The 27,232-nt window shown below is 42.4% G+C and overlaps 2 protein-coding genes and 2 long non-coding RNA genes across 15 annotated transcripts in view; 2 read left to right on the top strand and 2 right to left on the bottom strand.

Moving 5' to 3' along the window:
* The window catches only part of SUPV3L1 (Suv3 like RNA helicase), a 33,662-nt gene extending 28,064 nt beyond the window's left edge, over positions 1–5,598 (bottom strand). The window contains exons 1-2 of the mRNA XM_053305596.1: positions 5,057–5,598; positions 1,815–1,892 (exon numbers count right to left, since the gene is read on the bottom strand). Coding sequence (XP_053161571.1) covers positions 1,815–1,892; positions 5,057–5,318 — 340 coding nt within the window. The 5' untranslated portion in view covers positions 5,319–5,598. The remainder of the gene's footprint in view (positions 1–1,814; positions 1,893–5,056) is intronic.
* Positions 5,374–20,194, top strand: LOC128349397 (uncharacterized). Of its 2 annotated transcripts, XR_008318800.1 has the most exons (3): positions 5,421–5,463; positions 14,202–14,384; positions 19,517–20,194. It is a non-coding gene; the product is annotated as an uncharacterized LOC128349397 (long non-coding RNA). The 2 variants fall into 2 exon arrangements; XR_008318801.1 differs by lacking the exon at positions 14,202–14,384 and having other exon boundaries at positions 5,374–5,463.
* On the bottom strand, positions 8,009–26,914 carry VPS26A (VPS26 retromer complex component A). 4 transcript variants are annotated; one of them, XM_053305597.1, is made up of 9 exons: positions 26,762–26,914; positions 21,823–21,972; positions 19,399–19,474; positions 18,339–18,495; positions 13,166–13,330; positions 12,128–12,234; positions 11,293–11,361; positions 10,439–10,581; positions 8,009–9,681 (listed from the first exon to the last, which is right to left on the bottom strand). In XM_053305597.1, exons 1-9 carry the CDS (start codon positions 26,762–26,764, stop codon positions 9,568–9,570), a joined length of 984 nt encoding a protein of 327 aa, XP_053161572.1. In that variant the 5' UTR covers positions 26,765–26,914; the 3' UTR covers positions 8,009–9,567. The 4 variants fall into 4 exon arrangements, with proteins under 4 accessions (XP_053161572.1, XP_053161575.1, XP_053161574.1 ...); XM_053305600.1 differs by having other exon boundaries at positions 21,823–21,911; positions 26,762–26,822; XM_053305599.1 differs by lacking the exon at positions 26,762–26,914 and adding an exon at positions 26,235–26,346 and having other exon boundaries at positions 21,823–21,911.
* LOC128349396 (uncharacterized) overlaps positions 26,799–27,232 on the top strand; it is a 36,811-nt gene continuing 36,377 nt past the window's right edge. The window contains exon 1 of one of the 8 annotated variants that reach the window (XR_008318795.1): positions 26,799–27,076. This is a non-coding gene — a long non-coding RNA (uncharacterized LOC128349396). Of the gene's footprint in view, positions 27,185–27,232 lie in introns of all 8 variants that reach the window. The other 7 variants (XR_008318796.1, XR_008318797.1, XR_008318798.1 and 4 more) reach the window with 7 other exon arrangements.

Genomic DNA, 27,232 nt, shown 5'->3' with positions numbered 1-27,232 from the left:
CAACTGCAACTATAAATGGGAGCAATAGTCCCACAAAGCTGGAGAGTATCAGGCTGACTATCCTCTATGCCAGGGATTCTCAACATTGGGTCCCCAGATGTTATTGGACTTCAACTCCCATAATCCCCAACCAAAGGCCACTGGGGCTGGGGATTATGGGAGTTGAAGTCCAATAACATCTGGAGACCCAACGTTGAGAATCCCTGCTCTATGCTAAGGGGTCTTTTAAGAGTTGAATTACTATTTAAAATATGCATATGTGGCTTTTCAACAGAAGTTCACACAGCAGTTTACACAGCAGGACTGAGAAAAGAATTCCACAATACTTTTGCTGAAAATGAAATTACACCAATACCTGTGATCACTTCAAGACATTTCAAATCAAAGTGCATCTGAACTAGACTACTGCAATGCTCTCTACATGGGGCTGACTTTGAAGTCAGTCCAGAAACATCAGCTGGTATAGAACATTGCCACCAGGGTGCTGGTGGGGAACAGACAGATAACCCATAGAGAACCTATTTTGCAGGAATTGCACAGATGGCCTGTTTGCTTCAAGGATCAACACTCAAAAATGCTAGTCTTCGCTTTTAAAGCCATGAATGGTCTGGAACCAGAGTATTTTAGAGACTATCTGCTAGGGAAGTGCATGGAATCAGTGATAGCCAGTTCGACGCCAGGGGAGTTACATTTAAGAAGTAGAGAGGGTGCTCTTGCCCCCCCACCAGCGCTGTGCTTAAAAACATACCTCCTTGCTGCCCTGGTGTACGTCGGACCGGAAGTGCCCAGTGTGCATGTGCGCACTTCCAGTCCGACGTGCACCGGGGCAGCAAGGAGGTACGCTGCCGCCTTGCAAGAACTGCTTTTAAGCACAGCGCCAGTGCAGGTAACACGGGGGGGGGGAGAGCACCTTCCCTGCTCCTTAAAGGTACCCCCCCCCACACACACACACAGTTGAACCAGCCAAACTGCCAGACCTTTGAACCGGTTCGGAGGTCCGTAAAAGAGTCTCTGAACTGGTTCATGCGCATCCCTACTAACTGCTCCCATATGAGCCAACCCACTAATACAGCCGCCACGGCCCTGCATTTGGGCCTGCCTGTAGGAGTTATCTGACTACAAGGCACAGATCTTTTTTGGTGGCAGTGTCACAGCTTTGGAACCCCTTCCTCAGAGGCCTGCCTCTCACTTTGTCAGTTTTTAAATAAAGACTGGGAACTTACTTATTCCATCTGGCCTGTTTGCTTCCAGGCTCAACTCACTCAAAGTGCTGGTCTTTGCTTTTAAAGCCATAATGGTCTGGGACCAGAGTATTTCAGAGACTATCTGCTCTCATATGAGCCTGCCCACTAATATGGCCACCAAAGCCCTTGATTTGGGCCTGCCTGTAAGAGTTATCTGACTACAAGGCACAGACCTTTCCCAGAGGTCTGCCTGCTTTCTTCCCTCCCTCTTTGTCAGTTTATAAATGAAGACTGGAAACTTACTTATTCCATCAGGTCTTTTACATTTGCTTTATAAGCCGTATATAATTTAGAAATTTTTAGATTTTTTTTTAAAGACATGAAGTTATTCTTGTATTCTATTTATTTTTGTTTTTGAAACAAAGTGGTGATAATATTAGGATATGATTAATAAACAATTGGGATATTATTTATGTTTACAATAAATAAATTAAAACAAAAAGATAACCTAAGATGTTTATCTTATATAGCTGTTTTTAAAAGCAGGATAAGCTTAGAATAATTTAAGACTACACATTTCTCCCAAAGCATCATGAAACATCCGGAAACACTAAACCATGTATTTCATACCATCTAGACCATTTTCAGCTCCCAGTCTTTGTATCTCTTTCCTCTTGTAAAATATATTTAGCATTTTCAGGACTTCACCTAAAAAAACAAAACATAGATGCTGTCATGTTAACTGGTACAAATTAATTATATATACACATTCAATGCTTTACACTCTATAGGCTGCAGATACTTAAGAATGATTGACAAAGGTTCAGAAAAGAGCAGTTATCAGAAGTGTACTATGAAAGTCATCTTCTCAATATTACAGAGAACTTCCATTCTGGCAACAGACAACTGATATTTCCATGATAAATATGCTAGCATAACAACAATACATGCTTTGCCAAAAGGAAGTCCACGATTCAATCCCTAGCATCTCCTGGTAGGTCTGCACAAGATCCCTTTCTGAAACAGCCATGGAGAGTTACTGTCAGTACAGACAACAGTGAGCCAGATTGACTAATGGGATAAATAGCTTCATAGAGATTCAGGATAAGTAACTTCACATGCTCATGTCGACTATAAATCGGGGATGGCACTATCTGACACATGACAGATGGTCAAGCTCTGTAAGGCTGGCATGTCACCGCAGTAAAAATTTTACAGATATTGTAAAATTATTTTCCAAATACTTATTTTACCAACATTCAGCTGATATAATGTCATTAATATGGGGCAGGGGGAAATGTGCTTCCTAAAAGATCCTCTCAAGAGGGAGATTGTCAGTGGCCCTTCCACTTCCCATAAAACACACAAGAGAACAGTACAATGAAAGAGCACAATGAAAGTACAATGAAAAACACATGAAGTGTCCTTACTTCTTTTCTTTACACAATAATATCTGAGGGGGGAGATTATTTATGTATACCTCACAAGACAAGTTACTAATAGGGATGTGCACAAACCGGTCTGGAGGCCCTTTTACGGACCTCCAAACTGATTCGAAGGTGGGGGGGGTTACCTTTAAGGAGCAGGAAGGGTGCTCTTACCCCATTTCCCCTGCTGACACTGTGCTTAAAAATGGTCCCACAGAGCGGCAGCATGCCTCCTTGCCGCCCCAGTGCGTGTCGGGCCAGAAGTGCCCAGTGTGTGTGGGCACACCAAGCATGTGCACACCAGGCTTGCGCATGCATACACACACCAGGCACTTTCGGTCCAATGTGCATAGAGGCAGCAAGAAGGTACGCTGTCGTACCGCAGCACCATTTTTAAGCACAGCACCAACAGGAGAAACATGGGGGGCAGGATTCTATGCTCCTTAAAGGAGCCCCCCCCCACACACCATTGAACCAGCCATCGCCAGTTCCATGCACATCCCTAGTTACTAAAGAAGCTTAGAAGAAACATCAGGAAAATTTAAAACATACAGCAATTAAAAATACAGCAGCACTAAAAATCAGTACAACATAGTATATGAAAAATGAAGATCAACATTTTAAAAGCTTTTTGGAATTTTAAAAAAGTTTAATTTGGGTGGGGGGGGGGGCAGAAAAAGTGTCTCTTTATAACCAAGAACATACTGGGCTTGCCCAGAAACTACCTGTTAAAATGTGGCACAGTTTTGTGCAAATAATATCAAGAATTACCCTTTGATATTAATGGAGCATTCACATTTTTAAAAATGAAAACATGCTGAAATACTATTCATTAATACTTTACTTCATAAGGAACAAGGGAGCAACCCAAAACTATCCAATGCAATGCAATCTGCTTCACCAGACTTTTAATCTTTTGCAACTGCTCTTGTGGGCTTTACGGTCCCCCTCCCTTAACCATTTATCAGGTTCCTTGCCAAGTTAGGGCCTCTACCACGGCAAGGATCCAGGAGTGATGCAGATCTCAGAGAGCTCCAATGGAAAGGGGGATCAGGACCATGGATAGCTCTGAGCAGAAGAGCTGGGTACAACACATGGATATGGCTCCAGCAGATTTTTAGAGCTGCTTTTTATAGCTACTGCCCATATAGAGTAGAGTGGCACCATCCCTTCCTTAAAGAAGACTCTGTTTAAAGGAACCTTGCCCTATTTTTAAAGTGCTAATTCCAGCAGCACTGAGGGACCTCTACTTGGCTAGCAGATCCTTGAGAGACTCCTCTGAATCAGAGGATGAAGGCCACAGGTTGGGGTGGAGATACTAGCTCTGGTTCTCCTGGTGTGGGGGGTTTGGGACATAAGGTCTTCCCATCTTTTCTCATATCGTGAACTGTCTACTTCATCCCTCAAATGAAGGGGTCCCAGATCCGGGATCATGACACCATTGTTATGCTTATTGTATTGCATCTGCTATCAAAACTACTTTCGAAACATGTTGACATTAGGTGTGTTCTGCTTTCAGACATATCATTGTTGAAGTTGACAGCACAGTCTGAATATGTAATAAACTTAGCAGCGTTGATCTAGCAAACATACTTTAAAATATAACATGTTGAAATATCAAACTTGCCTAGAGCCTTTGGAGTCAGGCAGTATATAAACTAAATAAATATCCTAAACTACCAAACGTGAATTTTCAACATACTACCACCCACTTGTGGTGATTATTTATTTATTCATTCATTTATTTATTTTTAAATTTCAAGGGATAAAGGGAATTTTTGTATTGTACAGATATTTGGTAGCCAAAACCATCATGTACGCATGAGAATACTGTAATGGAAGTATGTTGGGTGAACTGATCCCTAGTAGATGAGCTAACATCACCTAAGCTATTCCTACATCCACTTGCACACAGGAGATAATGTGTGGGAAATTCCTGATTATTTGTCCTAAAGTTTTCTTTTAAAAAAAGAAAAATCAGATATATAGCACTCTACATTGCTTGAAAGGATCCTGAGCTTTAGAATAAGATGTCAATGATTATTTTAGGTTATGCTGATCTAATTTTAAGCCAAAAAAGATAAGCATGCGTTATGAAAGAATGATTGGGGGTGGGGGGGGGAGTCTAGCTTGCGTTATGAAAGATTGGGGGGGGGGAGAAGAGTCTAGCTTCCAGACTTTTAAAAAAATATACATTAGTTATAGATACAGTTCCACATATACTTTCTCTACCACATTTCAACAAGATCCATAACTAAGATGCAATCCTCTCGCATCACTTTTTGTAGATTTCACAAGCAACGATTCTATTTCACAGCCCAGCTTGAGCTCGTTACGATCCCGGCTTCTTATCATTTATGAAGCCCCAAAGAGCTTGAAACCAAACCGCATCCCAGGTGAGAGCCCAGCCCCTTCCTCCCCGCAATAGGCACCACCACCGCTTACTCTTATTGAGCGGGCGCGTGAGTTCGGCACCGACATCCCCCTCCGGGCCAGGCGGCAAGCTGGACACAGGGAGCGGCACGAACAAGGAAGTGTCCGGCGCTCTAGCGCCAGAGTTGCCTCCGTCAGAGGAGGAAGAAGAAGAAGAGGCGGCGGCTGCCCCGTTCGGGAAGCCCCGCCGGGTCCGAAGAGCGACGGAGCCACCATAGCGGAGCGAGCCAGGCGAGAGCCGAGAAAGCAGCCGCGCGCAGCCACGCACAGACATTGAAACAACCTGACCGACTCCTCGAGTCTCTGCCGGCGCGCAGCAATTGCGTCACCGCTGTGCAACCGAGGCCCCTACTGGTGGCTACTAAAGTGCCTGAGAAAAAGGTTGGCGCTAAAAGCAATGCTGGTTGGTAGCAAAAGAGGTGAGATTTCGAGTTATGGCCGTGGTCTCCCTTCTCGTTTAACACATCTTACAGCGACTGAATCCTAGTAAGGAAAGGTGTAAGCAGCATTCTCTCTCAAACTTAACGCACCCTTCCCTGTAGGGTTTTCTGATACGCTAGCTTTTATTTTCCACTCCCTCATCAGATTTCACTACTTCCTCCTGCTTTCCTGATACACTTCCGTGCCACTTCTTCTGAGTTTGCTCATGCTCAGTCTCCCTGCTTGTACCCACTCAGTTGCTACTCATACCTTGAAGAGACTCTTGCCCTGTAATATCAGAAATTCTTACCCTGGAACAAGTTGAGATGCATTTTTGCATAACATGAGACCCGTTTTCAAAAAACGTAGTTTATCAAAAATTACATTACATTGTTTTAAGCAGGAATGAAAATGTGATATGGGTTGTGGGCAGAAAACGAAAAGAAGCTTCATTTGACCATAATGAGCATGCTCCAATGCTTATGATCATGTTCAGATGGACAGGGAAGGGGCCGTTGAGAAGCATGAGAAAGTGCTACTACCCCCGTCACACCGGTATATTAGCATTCTCTTATACTTCTGAGAAGGGGCCGTTGATAATGCCAAGAGAATGTGGAGAATGTAAAGCTAGCATATCAGAAAACCATACAGGGAAGGGTGCGCTGTTAAGTATGAGAAGGTGGTGCTACACCGGGCTGGCGAGCGCAGGCGCACAAGGACACAGGTCAATAGCCTGACCATGTGACGTGAGCGGCATTAGTTTTTCAGCCCCCGCTTGTAGCTTCTACCGAGTCAATACGGCATCTCCCATTTAAGTGACACACCTACATTCCCTAGTCTTAGACTAGAACAGAGGTTCCCTCAGGCGTCCTTTCCCACGTCGCATAACTATTTGAGCTTCCCTCACATAAATATAGGCTCCACCTGAGGACGGTCAAGGCTAAGGGCACGCGTGAGCAAGCGCTTAGCCCAGCACGACCAGCCTCAATCTACAGGTGAAACTCGGAAAATTAGAATATCATGCAAAAGTCCATTAATTTCAGTAATGCAAATTAAAAGGTGAAACTGATATATGAGACAGACGCATTACATGCAAAGCGAGATAAGTCAAGCCTTAATTTGTTATCATTGTGATCATGGCGTACAGCTCATGAAAACCCCAAATCCACAATCTCAGAAAATTAGAATATTACATGGAACCAAGAAGACAAGGATTGAAGAATAGAACAATATCGGACCTCTGAAAAGTATAAGCATGCATATGTATTCAGTACTTGGTTTGGGCCCCTTTTGCAGCAATTACTGCCTCAATGCGGCGTGGCATGGATGCTATCAGCCTGTGGCACTGATGAGGTATTATGGAAGACCAGGATGCTTCATTAGCGGCCTTCAGCAATTCTGCATCGTTTGGTCTCATGTCTCTCATCCTTCTCTTGGCAATGCCCCATAGATTCTCTATGGGGTCAGGTCAGGCGAGTTTGCTGGCCAATCAAGCACAGTACACTGTATACTTTTCAGAGGTCCGATATTGTTCTATTCTTCAATCCTTGTCTTCTTGGTTCCATGTAATATTCTAATTTTCTAAGAGTGTGGATTTGGGGTTTTCATGAGCTGTACGCCATGATCATCACAATTATAACAAATTAAGGCTTGACTTATCTCGCTTTGCATGTAATGCGTCTGTCTCATATATCAGTTTCATCTTTTAATTTGCATTACTGAAATTAATGGACTTTTGCACGATATTCTAATTTTCCGAGTTTCACCTGTAAACAAGAAGCCAGTCTTTATCCACTAGGAGTGCTGAACCAGTCCAGACAACCAAGATCAGAAGTAGTTTTGCTTCCTGCTCAAAACAAAATTACACTCCACTCAGCCACATTCTAAGGCAATATATTTACTAGAAGTTTACAATCAAAGTGCTCAAACTGCAAATGGGAATGGGTTGCAGGCTTGAAAACAGTCACGCCAGAAATCTGTGCAAATTTAGATGGGGAAATCAGTATTTCCGACAAGGGAGCTGATCTCCAATCATGGAGTGCGAACACACCAACATAAATGTGGAAAGGGTTAATGTATATGCCCACGTACATTTTTCTGTATTAGGGCTAGTAGATCTATGTTCTAAGTTTTAAACCACTACAATTATCCATAATCAGAATTACTTATTTCTCCAAGGGGTAGGGTGTGTGCTTTTATCTTTATATATGCACAAACCAAATTGGACAGATAAAAACTCACATCTACTTGTCTCAGCATCAGACGCTAAACTAAGAAGAGAAACTAATCCCCATATGAAGATAGGATTACAGTATTAAAAACTCCCTGACAGCCCACTGAGAATCACCTTTCTCTTGCACAGACAGAATATATACACTAGGAAGTTGTGGCCTGTTTTTCTTGATTATAACTTCTGATGAACTGGAATGCTCCAAGTTTGGAGCAACCCAAGTCCCACTTCTAATTAATCATAAATTCTAAGAATTATTTGATATCTTGAAGTAACAGTCATGATACAGTGTACAATTAAAAACAATTCAGATGTTTTAGTGAGAATACAGCTATTTTTAATAATTCAAATAGCAGTTTGTTATATCTATTATACATAGTTGCACAATTTGAGGCTGGTTAAATACAATCCATTTTCAAAATTCCAGGGAATAGTTTCTAGATTGCAACATGCAAGTGTCCATGAAAATATTTGGCTTTTTTAAAATTCTGAACAGGCACTTACATGAGGGAATTAAGTTTTATCAGTCACAGGCATTCATATTAAGAGAAGTATCCCAACACGCAGCATCTGACTGCCACAGCAATAAAACAGTTCTTACAGAAGTATAATTTAGTAATTTTGCTTACTCATAAAGTAAGGTAACCAATATCACTTGCACTGAAGTTTAGAAACATTCTTGGTATGTAGGTCAAAGTGAATTACAAATGTGAGTAGCCTTCCAACTCAGCAGGTTCCATGTTGTGCCCAAGCAAGCAGTGTGTTTCCAAAAACAAACTACATGCTTTATTGTGGACAGATAGAGGCCAACAACATTTTCCAGAGACACTCAATGTTTTAAGATAAAAAATGATCTGATATTCTACTACAGACTTCCAACGCCTCCATGGGATTCAACTGATTTACGTATAACTTTCCACAAATCTACCTTCATTTTCCTAGTAGGCTTCAGAGGAAAATGAGTGTTTCTCCAACATTTGGAGATGATTGAAAGAGAGTGGTAACAATAAGTGTGCGTTTGAGTGCAAGGAGAACAGCATTTCATGCATGTGATCCAGATTTTGATAGTGTCATCAGAAAAAGCTATATGAAAACATTTTCACACACATCCTGCATCAAAACAGGGGTAAATGGGTGAAGTTATAATTCTACATTTATGCCCTGGTTTAATAAGCCTTTAGAGGCATTGGAGCTTGACAAAATAATAATTGGGATGGAAGTCCTAAGAAAAGAATTAAGAGAAGCAGCCACCCCTTTTATAAAGCTAGTATCAAGAAGTTTGCTTATACACATTTCCCAAAGATACAGGGTTTTTAGACCATAGTATGGTTCCAACAAGTACATAATCTTTTGTATAAGTTACCTTGCCTGGGGAAAGCGTTCGTGTATTTTCAGGACAAAACCAAACCCCATTATAAACCCTGAATTTGTCATTTTAGGGCAGAATATGTTTATTGATTTCCAAGAATACAGGTAACCGACATTGAGGAAATATGTAGGATATGAAATGTGGCATAAGAGGAAATGTTTTAGTCTACTATCAATGATAAGCAAAACCTAAGTGTACCAGCCTACATGCAAACACATAACTAGATTTAAGCTTTATGCACATCTGAGTGCATCACACCCGACAAAAGTAAAATGTGCAGTATAAAATAGCTTAAGAAAGTTCCAGTGTTTGAGAAAGCACTTATTTTAAATGTATGTACACACTTGAATGTTTACTTGGAGAATGTTTTAGTAGAGTGGGAAATGCAGCACTGTAAGATGAAGGAAGACTGTTGTAATAAGAATTTTGGCCTTCTTCCCTACAGGCTGTTGCCACCTTTAACCTGCTGATCTGTCAACAGTTTGTTCACCCCCTACACCCAGTTCACATTTCAGGCTGCTCTGCAGATGCCTGTGGTTCTGGACTTTCAAACCGCTGGTGGAAATTGGTTCGTTGTTTCCTCAGTTTCTCAGGAGCTTTTCTCCAAAGAATGATTTCCTGTGTAAAGGTGGGAGGAAGATGTACATTTTAGAAGTTTGTTCTTGACCCATTTATGTTGCAGACAGAAGCAGCTACATATACTAAAAATGGATTCAAAGTGGGCTGGTGCTTTGAATCCAACACCACTTGGACCAATATAGCAACTTTAAAGACTATGTTTATCCACCTTTTCCTTATGATTACCATGGCTTACAATCCAATATTAAAGCCACAATAAAAGGAACAAATCCACAGCTGGGCACAGCAGTAAAACATATTCTTGAACATAAGCAGTCTGAGATAGAATCTACTCTATTTAGGACCCAAAAGTTTTCCCCACCCCCAACAGATGAGCTTTACAGAACTCTCAAGAGCAGAACACACACACACGTTTTATGTCCAACCACATTTCAAGTCAACTGACTTTCAAAGGCAGTCTTAAGATTAATGTCTCTCATATTCCTGATCTGCACCACTGCTTCAAGAATTGCACTAGAAGCATTTACATTACTATATTTGTGGGCATGCATTCTCTCCCTCTCTTCCCACTCACAGACACATACACTCACTCTAATTTGTCAAATCAGCCTTCCCTTAAGATGATATAGGGATAATGCAGTGCTCCCTTTGTTACTGCTGTTTCAATACAGCAGTTTTACTTTTTAGCATTTTTAGTTATTATAGTGTTGTTGATTTTAGTGCTTTTTAATTTGCCCTGAATATTTTTAAGTAGAAAGGCAACACAAAAGTGGATGGATCCACCTCACTGCAATACCTGTTGCTTGAAGTACCGTCTGTCCTCTTCATCTACTAACACTAGATTCAAGAAGTATCTTACTGAGAACTTTTTATTTACATCCCTCATTGTAGGAGTTGGGTCATAGCCTGCCAAGAAGAGTCTTATGGGAATTGATTCACCTTAAAAGAAAAAAGTTATTAGATTTTATTATGAAATGAACTTTTAATAGGTTAAGAATACCACCCCATTAAATGTTTTGGGTCAGAGAGAAAACATTCTTCTATCACTTAAAATGGTACATTGTCATTCTGTGTGCACAGCCAGCCATTTTTCAGAGCCTCCCGTTCAGAAGCTGCTCCACAACATCCCCAAGCCACTCTTTAAGTGTCCCCAGATTTCACACACAGTTTGAGGACTTGACAACTATGGGGAGAGATTCTGCCACTACAACATGCAGCTTCATATTTCCCCCTTGCAGTAATGAACCAATCTTTTTCAGTAAGCAGCTTGTTTGTTTCCCCTCTCATGAGAGATATGTAACAGGAGATTCAGTTTTGATACCTAATTTGTCTCATTAATACTTTCTAGTTAAGTTAGTATTCCAAGTTCTACTTCTCACCTTAACATTTCCCTACTACAGTCTAACACGCAAGCAGGGAGTTGCCAAAGTACTGTTCACAGTGACAGAATGATCAGGCCCAAGTGACCTACCTAACTGCAGACTAGTTTTGGGAGTTCTGCAGTTTCTTTGTGTTAAGACTTGTGCGTAACCATTCCAACATTATGGAAACTAGCACCTTTGGCCATAGTTTTTCCTATTGCCTTGACTGAATCTTTTTGAAGATTGAAGAACCATCTCAGTTTTTTCGAAAGTTGAAGCACCAACTCACCTTTAACTGGTGCACCATCCATTATTTCATACTTTGCAATGGTCTCCGTCTCTGTTGTGGTGCTGGGTCCTGGTTAAACAATAATCATTCTGTTTATTGTCAAGTACTTTGAAATCATTTTTCAAAGTATCGTTGAATACAATTGTTTGTTTCTGTGGGCCAAAGACTTATCACAATTGTTCTTGTCAAAGCATTGTCAATTATACCAATAGAAAAAACATCAAGCTACATCCAGACTTTTGCCACAGTAGCACACTGTTTGCAATAGGGTAACACACTGCTGCAACAAAGCTTTCGATGCCATCAATAGAGTTTTTCTGATCAACTCTTAAGACATACAGTTCTGATTAGTAGGCACTTAAAATATTTGCACATCTCACAGCAATTCTAAAGAATGTTAAAGCAGTAACAAGGGCCAAACAATATAATACACAGCTTTTCCAAAGCAAATAGACTCCCATCTAAACAAGTTAATCTTGTGTACTACTTTTACAAATCATTAGCCTTCATGCTATGCCAATTCTGAATTACAACATTTTAAAATACAATATACAAGTTCTTCCTCTTCTCCCTGAACATTCAAAAGTAACAGAGTGCTGATCATCTTCAACATAAGGAAAAGGCTTCAGGTACCAATTCACAGGCCACTTTAAAGGAGGAATTGTTTGCAAGTTAGTACTGGCCACTATTGTAACTTTAAAAACTAGTTAAATTTTACCCACCCCCTCAAAGTTCCATAGCAAAGCCTAATTAAAAATGATGGTGGTATCTGTTAGAACTAGATCGAAAGTGCATGAAACTAAAAGTGGAAATATTCTTTTCTTACTCATCTTACCAATTCCAGTGATCTCCTTCTTGATCAGTTGCAACTCCATATGCTGAATTTTTATTCTTACTAAGAGGAAGTAAATTTTTCCAACAATCACATCCTTTAAGTGATACCTTAAAAAGAAAGGAAGAGCGCTTGTAAAAGCCTGATTTTTCTGTACACACAGTTATAAGAATATACAATGTATATTTGTATTCTCATTGTTGAAAAGCATTACAGAAACACTTCTCTGCTGAACTGGCCTACTTCATTCACTCAAGAATTACTCAGAACAGCTGCATCACTGAAAGTTTACAGTTAAAAAAAGTTTCATTCCTCAATCAGTATGCTTTCATGAGTCACATTAAAGCCATCTTAAATATACTAAAAATGAATCATAGTAGTGAAAAAGTCCTTTACAAGTGTCTGTTTATGCTCTGGAGATAAGAAAATGGAGGTTACATATGATGAAGCCATCCATAATCAGATGATGATCTCCAGCTCTCTGCTGCTTAGCCATTTGGTGCAAATGGCCCTGCATTCCCACAATTCTGAGAAAGTGGAAAATTCAAGAAGCCACATGCAGTTGCTTAAAAAACAGGAACCTTCATCAATGGTTATCACTTTCAAGGGGCAAGCTTGACATCCATATTTTATGGAAATTTTTCCTATGCAAGTTTCCCCTGCATAAAATTTGCAACTTTTTTTTCCCTTTTAAAAATTACTGTACAAGGTTTCCTGATGTCCAGAATAGATTGTGATCTGATCTGGCATGCTAGCATGTCATTTGACCTACCTGTATTTATACAGTAAAACAAAAAACCTTCCATCATATTAATTTCCTTTCACAGTATCTAGTTTCTCAGAGTAGCCATGCATGTTACAACATGTGATTAACAAGCAGAAATTTTGGAAATGAGAGTTTCCACCACACATCTCTGCCTAAATATAGTTTGTTAGCAAGCAGTTACTAATCATAATGTACTCTCTACATCTCACCAAAAATATATTCCTTGGTCACCTTTTACAAGGTGATTTGTTTGGCTTGTTCAGAGTCATACATACTTGGATTTGTTGTATTCAAATTCTATGTGTAGACAATCTTCAATGCCTACTTCCATTTTAATAGAGTTGTTAACATCTGGGTACGTTGCGAGCTGATGAACAATAAGGTCATACTCTTTCACCAAATCTGACAGTCTTCTTACTATTGTCACTTTAAGGAAATACCTGTAAGAGAAGGAAGTTAGTGGAGCCAGTATACCAAGAATGCTTTCTACACATATAGGGACAAAGATTGGCAATTTCTACCAAATTAGCCAACGCCAGAAGAGGGCAGTACCAAGGCTCATTCATAAACTGCATTAGTTGTCAGAGTTCTATTAAGCAGCCTATTCACTATTCTAGCTTACTTTTGTTGCAAACTCACCCTAGGAACTTCAAAGGAGCAGATTACATTTCCCAAACCAAAGAAATTGTTTTTTAACTTTTTAAATACAATACTTTACAACAGAGGCAGAGTAGAATACAAGTTGGGAGCCCACTTGAATACAGACATTTTGAGATTTTAAGCTTATTAAATCTGTTCACACACACAAGTTTCAGAAATGTTTGAAAATGCAGACTGTCTGCTTAAGCTTTTGAAGAAGTAGTTTGGCAGAAATTTTTAGTTCTCCAGCTTTAGTTCTCTGCCTCTTAGTCCTTCTCAAAAATGCAAATATTGCAATAGTGGGCCGGTTTGGGTGAGATGCCAGCTGCACATGCAAAAACAGGGTCGTGTCAAGAGCACGCCCACCATGATGTCACAGGAGGACATCCCAACCTGCTCTTGGTACTGGGAGCACATGTAGTGGGGCAATTCAGATGGACAGCCCCCTCACATCATTAAGGGACATCCTGAGAGCATGCTGGAAGGTCCTCCTGGGACATCACGGTGGGCATGCCACCCTTACTGTTTGTGCAGCTACAGTCTTGTCTGAACTAGTCCTTAATTTAGATAAAGATTATGGAGTTTAAGATAATATTCTAAGCAAATGATTTCAGTTTGATACAGAATAAGACTTTTGGTGGAAAGCATGACCATTTTGTATGTGGAATGCAGGTTACACAAAAATCAAACTCTGAAGACAGATACTGAACAGTCCAATTCACCAGGTGTTACATCTAGTTTCTGAAAGCCGGGGTGGGTGTGGATTTTCTACCAAAGCCATGAGACCAAATAAAATGGATGTGCACTTGTCTAAATTGGAAGGCTACTCTGGGAAGAGCAGACACAGCTGAGAAGGTGAGCAAGCTTTTCTAAACATCTAGCCTTTCCCCCTTCAAACAAACTAACAGGAAGAGGGGAGATTTGCAGGGGCTGTTTCTCTTTAAGGGGTAGGTCTTAGTCTGTCTATCTCTCTGTGTCTGTGTGTGTTACTTGTTAGGGTTACTTGTTAGGGTTAAGATTTCACAGGGCTAGGAGGGTTACCTAACTCCAGTGTTTACTTAGTGGCTGCCTGGAGGGGGTGGAGTCAGCTAGGGCTGGGCGAGGCCACACATTCCCTTCCTTTGACTCAAATCCTGTGTGTCAGTTGGAAGGCTACTCTACATAAGAGGTGAAGACCTGAGAGCATAGCGAACAGAGCATAGCGAACAGGACATAGGAGTTTTGCAGTTTAGCGGGAAGTGTGCGGGGGAGCCTGAAACAAGCCCCTGCGATCACAAGGAGCCTGATGTAGAAGAGAACGTAAGTACATATCTCTCCCTCGTATCCCTCATATTCTTGGGAAAGGCTGTTTGGACAGTTAAGTAGCTGACCATTACAGCTGAGACCTATCCTTCTAATAAACGGACAATAAACTCTCTAAATACTGTAAACAGCCAACAAAAACAGTATGAAGATAGAAGGTCAGCAGGGGAAGGGGCACTTCCCAGTGTATTGCACAGAGTGCCATATGTACGACTATTTGCCCCATGCGCAGAAGTCATGGGTGTGTGCTCAGTGCAAGGAGCTCCTGGCTCTCAGGGAACAAATCTGTTCCCTCGAGACCAGGGTGGATTTGATTTAAATCAAACTGATTTAAATCACGATTTAAATCACGATTTAAATCACGATTTAAATCACGATTTAAATCACTAGCAGGGTGGATAAAAATCAAAAAAATCTGATTTAAATTTTAAAAAATCCGATTTTTTTGATTTAAATCAGATTTTTTTTATTTTTATCCACCCTGCTAGTGATTTAAATCGTGATTTAAATCAGTTTGATTTAAATCAAATCCACCCTGCTCGAGACCAAGGTGGCGGATCTGGAGAAGCTCAGAGAGACAGAGAGGCATGTGGACGAGACATTCAGGGATGTGATAGAGGCATCCCACTCCAGGGCTGGTAACTCCTCTGCTGTCAGGGAGAATGAAGGTCTTGGACAAGGAGGACATCGGTCTGAGGAAGAGAGAAATGCTCCTTTAGAAGGGACCCCTTCCGTGGATGATGAGCCCATATCCTCTCGGACAGGGGATATTCTTCTGGGTGGTGGGGGCCTCCTTGTAGTGGGTGATTCGATCATTAGAGGGATAGAAAGATGCGTTTGTGACCTGCGTGTTGACCGCACGGTGACTTGCCTGCCTGGTGCGAAGGTTGCAGACATCACGCAGCATCTAGACAGGCTCCTAGGCAGTGCTGGGGAAGAGACAGCTGTCGTGGTGCACATCGGCACCAACGATGTGGGGAAATGCAGTCGGGAGGTCCTGGAAGCCAAATTTAGGCTGATAGGTAGCATATTGAAGTCCAGGACCCCCAAGGTAGCATTCTCAGAAATGCTACCTGTTCCACGTGCAAGTACAGTGAGACAGGCAGAGTTGAGGGGTTTCAATGCATGGATGAGACATTGGCGCCAGGAGGAGGGGTTTAGATTTGTTAGCCCTGGAACACATTTTGGGGCAAGCAAGGCCTATACAAAAGGGACGGGCTGCACTTGAACCAAGATGGAACCAGACTGCTGGCGCTTAAAATAAAAAAGGTTGCAGAGCAGCTTTTAAAATGACACCTGGGGAACAGCCTATGGGAGCTAGGCAGTATCCCATTTGGCAAAAGCCATCCTTTAAAGTGTAAGGGTGCAAAGAATTAAGATAAAACAGAAGGGGACAGAGCAGAACCGCATAAAGAGCAGACAGGAGCCTGTGCCAGCAGGCCAAAGAGTCAAAAGAATAGCATACACCAGGGGAGAGATTCAGCGTATAGATGCTTATATGCCAATGCCAGAAGCCTCCGAGCCAAGATGGGTGAGCTGGAGTGCTTGGTTGCTAATGCAGAAAGAGATATAGTGGGCATAACAGAAACATGGTGGAACAGTGAGAACCAGCGGGACACTGTTATCCCTGGGTATAAACTCTATAGAAAGGACAGGGCGTGGCACCTTGGAGGAGGGGTAGCACTGTATGTTAAAGAAGGGATAGAATCTAACAAGCTAGAAAACCTAGGTGGACTGGAGTCCTCCACAGAAACCCTGTGGGTGACTATACAAGGCCGGAAAGGGAACGTGCTACTGGGGACGTGCTATTGCCCTCCAGATTAAAATGCCGACAGTGATTGGGAGTTGCAGGAGGAAATCAGGGAGGCGACAAGGAGAGGCAGGGCTGTAATTATGGGTGACTTCAATTACCCACACATAGACTGGGTAAATTCACATTCAGGTCAGGACAAAGAGGTCAAACTTCTAGATTGTGACTGTGCCCTAGAACGGTTGGTCATGGAACCAACCAGAGAGAAGGCGACCTTGGACCTAATTCTGAGTGACACCCAGGACCTGGTGCATGATGTCAGTGTCATTGACCCTTTAGGGAACAGTGTGTGGATCAAGGTGATCCAGTTGACATAGTATACCTGGACTTCCAAAAAGCTTTTGACAAAGTTCCTCATCAAAGACTCCTGAGGAAACTTAGCAGTCATGGGAAAAGGGGACAAGCACATGTGTGGATTGCTAACTGGTTGAAAGACAGGAAACAGAGGATAGGTATAAATGGAGAGTTTTCACAATGGTGGGAAGTAAGAAGTGGGGTCCCCCAGGGATCTGTACTGGGGCTGGTGCTTTTTAACTTATTCATAAATGATCTAGAGCAGCGATGTGGCCAAATTTGCAGATGATACCAAACTCTTTAGGGTAGTGAAATCCATAACTGATTGTGAAGAGCTCCAAAAGGATCTCTACAAACTGGGTGAGTGGGCAACAAAATGGCAAATGCAGTTCAATGTTAGCAACTGTAGAGTGATGCACACTGGGACGAAAAACCCCAACTTCAAGTATATGCTGATGGGATCTGAGCTGTCGGTGACGGACCAGGAGAGGGATCTTGGGATCGTGGTGGACAGCTCGTTGAAAGTGTCGACTCAATGTGCGGCAGCTGTGAAAAAGGCCAATTCCATGCTAGGGATCATTAGGAAGGGGATTGAAAATAAAACTGCTAATATTATAACGCCCTTATACAAAACTATGGTGTGACCACACTTGGAGTACTGTGTACAATTCTGGTCACCACATCTAAAAAAGGACATTGTTGAACTGGAGAAGGTACAGAAGAGGGTAACCAAGATGATCAGGGGCCTAGAGCACCTTTCTTATGAGGCAAGACTACAACACCTGGGGCTTTTTAGCTTAGAAAAAAAAAAAGACTGCGGAGAGACATGATAGAGGTCTATAAAATCATGCATGGTGTGGAGAAAGTGGAGAGAGAAATTCTTTTCCCTCTCAAACAACACTAGAACCAGGGGTCACTCCATGAAATTGATTGCCAGGAGGTCTAGGACCAACAAACGGAAGTATTTTTTCACACAATGCGTGATCCACTTGTGGAACTCTCTGCCACAGGATGTGGCGACAGCCAACAACCTGGATGGCTTTAAGAGGGGTTTGGATGACTTCATGGAGGAGAGGTCTATCGATGGCTACTAGTCGGAGGGCTGTGGGCCACCTCCAGCCTCAAAGGCAGGATGCCTCTGAGTATCAGTTGCAGGGGAGTAATGCCAGGAGAGAGGGCATGCCTTCAACTCCTGTCTGTGGCTTCCAGTGGCATCTGGTGGGCCACTGTGCGAAACAGGATGCTGGACTAGATGGGCCTTGGGCCTGATCCAGCAGGGCTATTCTTATGTTCTTAAATGCCTATGTTTTAAAGTAGTTTATGCCATCACCACATGACAGGTAAAATTAATCAGACTACAATAATTGGAATTGAAGAAAATAAATGTTCTTTAATTTCCATACCTCAATCTGACATTGGCACCAATGTAGGATTCATATGGCTTCTCAACTTGCATAAATTCAAAGTCATAACTTCTGCTTTGTGTTAGTTCACCAGGCAAGGCCAGCTCTTTTACTAGGTTTACAAATTCATGAGTATTGCTCTTGTCATTGAAAAGTTCTAAAATTTAAGGAATACAGAATGAATATTAAACAATGTTATTGAGACTGTTGCAAATAACTGACAAGGAGGGGAAAGTATAGATGGCAAGAGATTCCACTGAACCAGAAGCAACACTAATGTGTTAAGCATACACTCTTAAATTATCAATTTAATATTTTGTAGCATGGCTTAAACTTTCAGTTCTCCTACAACATAAGTTGTACTGCAAAATACTTCCATTCAATAAGTACAACTTTTTTGTTTAAATTATCCTACACTACAGACCAGTGTTCCCTCTAACAGGGATTCCCAGATGTTGTTCACTACAACTCCCAGCATCCCCAGCCAAAGGCCATTGTAGTGAACAACATCTGGAAATCCCTGTTAGAGGGCACAGTGCCACAGACCACCATGTCTTAATGCCAACACAGCCAACAACTATGTTTTATGCTTTAAATTCAAGAACATATTAAGATTTAATAGAGCTTTTTTTTTCAAAACATTTTTCATAATGCAAGTTAAAAATACCTTGTGTTAGAATACAAAGTTTATAAAGCTCTTCAGGAAGAAAAAAGCAGAAATTGCAAAGATACTTCAGTAAACCTTATCACTTTCATGTACAGCATCAATTTCTAAGACCAATCGACACAGCAACAATTCCTTAGCCTAGATTAGGTTCTTAACCTAAAGATGCACACCATTTTCCAGCTACATCTGTAAATCAGCTGTTATTCAAACAAAATCTGTTTAAAAGCCAGTCAGCAAGATCCTATCCCCACCCACATTCTATTTACTTTAAAGCAATTGTATTTAAGATACTTGTTATTCAACTACTCCAATGTGGTCCTGGTAACTAGCCCTGAACAGGATTCCTCACAACACTGATTTATGGAATTACCCCACTACTCAAGTCCAACTCACCAATTTGTCCAACAAATTCAATTCTAATTCCTTGATGCTCTAGTCTCTTTCCATGATGTTTAAAGACTATGTTCACCTGTAAAAACCAAGATACTAATGAAATGTTTTCTTCTTTCAGCACAGATGTACATATTTTCTCTACAAGAGACCGACTAGAATTACTTGGATTGTCTTTCCCTGCCCTATGACACAAGCTTGGACTTTTGATTTCTTCAAACCCGATTCATTCTACTTTCATAACTTGTGTTTCTGTCACCAGCACTCCCCCCGCCCCGCCCGCACCCTACACACGGAATCATTTACAGAGCTAAGAGACATAAGGAGCTCATGATGACTACAGGAAGAGAAACTAGTGAAACAACTATTGGGTAACAGGAACACAAGTTGACAAAAGGGAAGAAAAAGAAGAAATAATTTAGAGCACAAGACTGAAACAAATGTTGCTTTTTTAAAAAGCCCTTCTAACAAAGAGCAACAAGAACGTGGGACAGAAGATTACAGACATGCAAATTCAGTTCCTTTAATGCACACACAGACGCTGCCCTGTTCTCATCTATGAATCAGGGACTGCACCCACACAGAGAGATGAAAATGGGGGAAACTCAGTCCTTAAGTATGCTCCTTGTACTCTACTGTGGGGGCTGAACTGTGCCCAGAGTTTCGTTTCTTAGAGCAGATTATAAGTCATTCCACTTGTGAAACATTGCTTAAATTATCAACATTAGCTTTGCTTTTCTAACAATGTGAAACAGTTGTGTAACTTGTGAGTAGCCTCATTAGTCTGTATATATGCCAACTCAGGTGTCATTGACTTTGTTTTTACTAAAAATACTTGAATTTCTCACCAAGTATTATAGGAAGAAAGTAGCAAAAGGCTGAATCTGATTTCAAGCCCAGCAGCAAAAAGATATTATAGCATCCAAGTTTAACTGAAGATTGTGAAACAAGAGAAAATACTTACATGAGGAGGCTTTAAGTAAACTTTCCCCACAAACAGAAACCACTTATAAAAGTTAGAGTGCCAACCATTTAAGTATTCTGACAGTTAACTCCACTTTTCTTAATTAGCAAGAACACAGTGGCCAACATTCCTCAATGTTAGGATGGTGAAGCAGGAGCTGCACCTCAGAGGCGCTGCTTTGGGGCTCAGCCAGCACAATATTGACCAGCAGTGTGCGCATGCAGCAAGAGTGATTTTCACTGCTCTCCCCTGCTTTCCAAGAGTACTTTTTGGTGAAAAGCCAAAGAGTACTTTTGGAGGGAGGGCAGAGCAGTAAAAAGTGTTCCCGTCTCCCCAGCTGTGCAGCAAGCCTTTGGATGAGAGCGGCAGCAGCTTCTCTGCAAGGGAACACATCTCTCCAGTAATGCTGCAGAACATGTTGGCCAGGGTTACAAGAACAAGATTACTGAATTTACTGGAATCCTTTCAAGTTCTTTGATGTTAGAAAGTGGGGGGGGGATCTTAAATTGAGAGTGTTGTTCCTTTTTATAACCTGTATTTAACCTATATTTTTAAGAGGGTAGTCTTAAATTCAGGGTTGTCTTCCATTTGGGTAAATATGGTACAGAACAAATTACAAATATCAATACTTAATGGGCAGTATGGATAAATAGTCTCATTGATCCCAATAGTGCTTAGTCATTAACTACTCTGTATGATGCCCTTTATATAACCCCACCTCATCACAAAAGCGCATATATAGTCAGTTTCACAATTTGCGTTGTATATTCTACACCAGTACTGGCTGAAATCCAATTTGTTAAAAAAAGATTTGCTCTTTTCCTGGCATTAATGTTCATATTACCAAAATGTTAATATATACCTGCCATCTCAAGGAAAATTATAGTTTCTCTTATATGCGAGATAACAGATAATTTAACAATCAAAAACTACCATTAAATGTTTAGAAAGGAAAGGTTATATATTTCCCAAATTGGATGATGATGAAATCTTGGATGTAGACCATTCCTTTTAACAGTGATATATCAGAGCCAAAAATACATGAATTCCATCCACTTGGCACAACAAAGAGGGATCCAGCACATTTATGAAGTTCCAATCCTACCGACTGAAATTGAGCAGAAACAGTATTGGGTAATACAGCCACACCAGAAAGTGGTTTTTTCCCCACTATATGAATTTTACTAAAATCTATGCTCTTGTTCCAAGGTCTATGTAAGAGGTAAACGGAAAACACACACCGTAATATCTAATTCTGAGAAGGCAGGGCTAGAGCCACAGATGTGACTATCCTTATCAAGCTGAATTCCTTATCAAATAAGGAGAATGAACATATGTTTCAGATTAGCTTCTTCCATCAGTTAACTAAAACACTGAATCCAAGACAGAGCAATCAATTGTTCCATTTGTATTTCTGATCTTTATGTTCCTTAATATTTTTTGAAGAAATATTGGAATTTTACCTTTCCTGAAACAGATTCTCCATCATAGAAGAGATAATGTTTTTCTATTTTACCATCTTCAGTTTTGATTTCAGCGGTTTTTCGTGATTCTGCATCATTAAGAACAACATCAATCTCACAAATGGGACCAAACAAACCTCCAAGAAAACTCTGTAATAGAAAGCACACTCATTTAGACAGAAGAGTCAGCAACTTTATTAAGTACAATATTCCAGCAACAAAGTGCTGGCAAATATCAGAAGGTAATGAAAGCTCAGAAAGCTCAATGGGCTTCTTCTGTGAAAGAGTTGAACTGAGTATAGAAACAAAGTAAATCCAACCAAAATGTTCATCAGCAAAAAACTGAAGCAGTAGCAAAACACTTGCAGGGACCACTACACCTACAATGTACAACGCTAGGGATTAGTACACCCTGTATGTCAACAGAAAGCATACCAGTTTTCTGCTCAGGTACAGTCAGACTTACTTTGCCTTTTACAGCAAGGTAGGTTATTATTCCTGCATGCCCACTGCTCCCAAAAAAGAATGATAAACAACTTTTCTGTAGGGCTGTGCTAAATGTGAAGAGGGTTCCTGGGCATCCAGGGTTCCACAGTGCATAGAGGAGCCCATCTAATGTTCAGCATTGCCTCTAGAGATAAATGCTAAATGTGCAGAGGCCCAGAGGGGTGCTTCTAGCTAGTGTGCTCTAATTTCCTCCCTCACATTCAGGCAAAGTGTCTGAATAGGACTAATGACATCAGGGTTACCAAGTCCTCACCTGGACACTATGCCCACACCTTCAAAAAGTTCTAAGAAGGGGAATGCCTCCCACCCTATTCCTTCACTGATCCTCTTATGCAAATCCCTTTTCTACTTGCTGCAGCCAACAGGACTCTTAGGTATTGTTCCAGAACAAGCAGCAAGGAGGGTGGGTGACTGAACACTGTTCCCTCTAACAGGAATACCCAGATGTTCACTACAACTCCCAGCATCCCCAGCTGCAGTGGCCTTTGGCTGTGGGTTCTGTAGTCAACACCATCTGGGAATCCCTGTTAGAGGAAACACTATGACTGAGCTCTTGGAGAAGCAGCACCTGCATCCTGTCAGCATCTCAAAGCAATTAAAAATTGTTGCAACAAACTGCTACTGAATTTTTTTCAAAGTAAAGTTTACTAATTCTGTCAGCAAAAATTAAGCTAATGAAACAATATGTACAATGGAAGTCCAGACTTCAAAGGCAGCCTAGGAAGAGTTCAATAAGCCACCATTAAGATCAAAGCAAACAACACTTCTTTTTTGGCAGAATGGCAAGGCATTGTCAAGTGCCTAAAGAGACTAAAAATTTTATGACCTCCAATAGAGAATACTTTCAGAAAAACCTTCAAATACTAAAGTGAAAGTGTCTGCAAAAGGGCCAATCCAAAAGTTACCTTAGAAGCAAGTTAAGGAAGCAAGAGATTGGAGGAGAGGGACAACACAGGGCAACATCAGAGAGTGGACAAGAAATTCTGTACAATTTTGAGGGAAGATAGCTTATTGCCATTTGGTGGTTACAGCTGCAGGATTTTTCTTTTAGTATTTAGTTTATGCCATGCTTCTGCAGAAAGCACTAAAGGCAGTAAAACTAGAAATGCAAGACCTCTTCCTGATGGCCAGCTCCATCTAACCATCTCCCACCCGCCCCAAGAATCATGCTGATGCTAATTCAGCATGTAACCTATTTCCCAGAGTCATGGCATGCTGTCCCAGGACATTCTAGGAATGCAAGGAAGAGCCCCAGCACTTCTACTGCTTACCAGAAAGGTGTGACAAATTGTGTGTGTGCATGTGCGCGTGCATGAGAGAGAGAGAGATGGAAACCCACTGCCACCATTAACCAGCTGTGAGCCACTCCCCAGAAAGTTAAGAAATTTTAATGCTCTACAAAAGCCAGCTGCTCCCATTCCAAGAGTGCTTTTAAGAAACAATGATGGCTGCTAAAAGGATGAGAAATTGCTCTGTTTGGCAGCTGCCAATCAAATGATGCTATCCCCCGAAATTGCTGAATTTGGACCCCCATATTAGCTGCCTGAGAATTTGATGGGGGGAAGGGAGGGGAGTTTCAGATGAACAGCAAACATTAGGTCAGCATACTGGTGATTCCATACTGTGAATAGCAACAGGTTTTTTCATGGGGTGGGGTAAGGGGTGTTAGGATCCTTCCCCATGTATACATCCAGCAGAAGTAAGCCTTTGCCACTACAAGCATAACATGTAAAACAAGTTCACACAAGCATGGTGCATCATCCTATAATAATTAGACATGATTAGCTGAACACATGCACGTTTCACAATGAAGAGCTTATATTTGAGGTGATATCAGACAACTGAGGTGTTTGTGACTTGTGATGGCTCTTTCAAACACACATGAACACAGAACTGATATTACAGTAATCACATTTTAAATATACATGTGTGGATAAAATCTAAATACATTGGGCAGGATCCAGACTAAGTCCTATTGAAATTAACGGGGCTTCAGCTACTTATGACTAATTTGTTTGATCTGTTTTGATGGTGCTTAGTCATGACTTAGTCTGGATGCTGCACATTATTTTTCATAAGAAATCAATTAGCCAGAATCAGATTAGTGAAGCAAAGCCAAACTAGCAATAAATATTTTTGCCTGCTAAAGCTTTGGTGCCTTTAACCAGCTGCATGTGAAGCAGCAATTCAGCAGATGGCAACAACAGTTAAATAGTCAATGATCCTAGACTTCTGCTTGTCACGTAGTGGTTAAAGGTTCAGAAGCTCTGCCAGGAAAAGAGAAAAAGAGTAATTTATATTTACTTTATGAGGTGCTTCACACGATCAGTGTGAAGTGTCTGAGGGGGTTCTGCGGGGAGAGTGGGCTTAGCCCGCTCTCTCCGCAGACGAACAGATGCTTGTAGCTGGGCAGCCAGACCGGCTGTCCACACAACTACCGGCTCCGTCATGGAGCTGACAGGGGCAGTGTGGATCGGGGGCCACACAGCCCCCAGAAATTCCAGGATGCCCCACACGAACGTGCAGGGCATCCTAGAGACCTCCAAACCTGGGAGGCTGCTTGCAGCCTCCTGGTGGGGGTCTCCTCGTGTGTCGCCATGGTGCAGAGCATGGCGGCACATGATCAGAAAACTTAGGTTAATAAAGTGCTTGCTCTACTAACCTTGGCTGAGGGGCAGGCTATTTTGGTGGGCTAGCCGCTAGAGAACCACTGGGCTCACCTGCTGGTTCCCATGATGGGGAAAAACTGGGCTGGGCTTCTTTAGCCCGGTTTTCCTCCATCGTGAGAATAGCCTCTATATTTGGTATATACTACATATACCAAAGACTTCTACAGTCCAAGGAAATCCTTGTATTTTTAAAGTATTGCAGATAATTGTGGCAACATCTTACCACACCAAATAAGGTAGAATGACTTCAGAGTCTAGAGATGTTTTTCCATGCAAAAGCCACTTTTAAATCAAATAATCCCAATGAATCCATTAAAAGAAACCTGGTCTGTTAAGCACTTATCTAGGAAAGCATATCACTGAGCAACGTATGCGATGTCAACAGCATGATACTTATCAGTAAGGTGTATACAACTGCAGAATGTAAGGGACAGTGCTATGTATTACTGGAACTCCACAATACCCCAAGCATGCCTTCAAAATTCAGTAACTCCCATCTAGCAAAGATGTTCCTGAAGTTTAAAAAATAGACTGTTCTAAGGGACTCTCCCCCACCCCACATCCCCAAAGTAAATACAATCCACCCTAAGTGCACCAATTACAGCGTCAAACTGATCTTAAGTCCTACGAACATTAACCTTTCGCTGTCTGAAAGATAAATGTATCTCAGTTGCTCTCCTCTTTTTGAACTAAGAAACTTTGCATATTCAGCATGCCCTCAAAATATTTACCTGGCATGGAAAAACATTTTAAGAAACCCTGGGGGAAAGAGGGGCCAGGCAGCCCTACAATCCTATTACCACAGGAAATTACTGTATACCTTCAGATTGCTTTCATGGGGGCTTATGTTTCTATTTTAGCATTTGCACTAAACAAACTGTGCCCTCTATGCACCCCACTGCCTAAATATTCATTTTGCTAAATAAGACCCGGTGGAGCTTGTGGGAAGCTCTTTGGGATTCTCAGGGGCAAAGGGCAACAGAAGCTTATAACTGCTGCTATAAAGCCACCTGGTACTAGCGGAGCACTCCTAGGCGTGCCCCCGAGCCTGCGCCTCTCCCTCACACACCGAGTCGGCATCTGGGGCTAAAGCTCCGAGCCTAGGGGGGTATAAACATGCAGACAGGCTCGAGCCCCCAAGAGGGCTCCTGAAAGCCAGCCTCAGGACAGCTACGGTCAGGCCAGGTGGCTCAGGCATGTCCGCGCCTATGAGAACCTCTCAGCCTTTTTATTCACCTCTTTCTGCACGCTCGCCTCGCAGGCGTCGTGGACGGCTAGGCAGCGGAAGTGTGAGGCGCGTGAAGGGCAAGGGCAGCCTGCCGTTGGCAGAAGCGAGAGGAACGCCCGAGTTTGGGTCCCCCCCCCCACGCTTTCAAAAGGCAACTTAAGACACGCCGCCAACGTCACCAGAGAAGGTGGGGTGGGCGCGTGCAGCGAAGCGGAAAGGAAAGGGGGGCGACCAAAAGGAAGCCCCTCGCGTGTTGAGAAGGGTGGGGGCGGAGTCCACGGACAAGGAAGGAAAGGAGAATACCGTATCCATGGGAGCGGCTCTCACCTCTCCCCAATCTCACCGTTTCAAAAGCCCTTGGGGCCTGGCCTGTCTCGTGGCGGGGGGGGGGAGAGAGAGAGAGTGAGTGGGAAGAGGGCGGCGCCTCTCGCGCCACAACGGCTTTCCGGGCCTCAGAGCTGCAAGGCACGACTGGCCCCACAGTGCGCCCCCCCCCCCCACGCGCGCTTTGAACCAGCTACCACCACACACTTACCATGGTCAGTCAGACTTCGGCCCCCCCTCCCCGAGCAACAGTAACAGCCCCGGCCCGCGCCCCTGTCATGTGACCCTGGAGGCCGTCACTTCACTCCACGCCCCCAGCACGTGACCGCCCCTCCCTCGGGGCGGCGAAAGAAAAAGCCGGCGAGCGAGACGGGCACGGGGCGCGAGCTGGTTCGCTAGAGGGCGCCTCTCTCGCAGCGAGGAAGGGCGGGGGAGCAGGTGAACCGGGAAGCAGCAAAGCTAGCCCCGCCCCGTTCACCTGCCTCAGGAATTTGTGTGGCCCGATCCTAGCGGTATTTACTCGGGAGTAAGTCCTAATGAATTTTGTGGGGTTTCCAAGGACGTGTGCACAGAATATCAGTCACCGGCGCCTTCGCTCGTCTTGTATGCTTGCTGCTTTTACGCTTGTTTTCTTGTTGAGTACCCGTTTTGGCAACTTTATTAACATATATACCCAGCTGTT

This window comes from Hemicordylus capensis, chromosome 3 (genome assembly GCF_027244095.1).
Source record: "Hemicordylus capensis ecotype Gifberg chromosome 3, rHemCap1.1.pri, whole genome shotgun sequence".
In the NCBI taxonomy this organism is placed as follows: Eukaryota; Metazoa; Chordata; class Lepidosauria; order Squamata; family Cordylidae; genus Hemicordylus; species Hemicordylus capensis.
This window is presented reverse-complemented; position numbering and strand designations above follow the sequence as displayed.

Coding starts and splice junctions, on each gene's coding strand:
- VPS26A (XM_053305597.1), bottom strand. Junction 13,331..18,338: donor GGTGCCAATGTCAGATTGAG/GTATGGAAATTA, acceptor CTTCTCTTACAG/GTATTTCCTTAAAGTGACAA. Junction 12,235..13,165: donor TTTGAATACAACAAATCCAA/GTATGTATGACT, acceptor TTTCTTTTTAAG/GTATCACTTAAAGGATGTGA.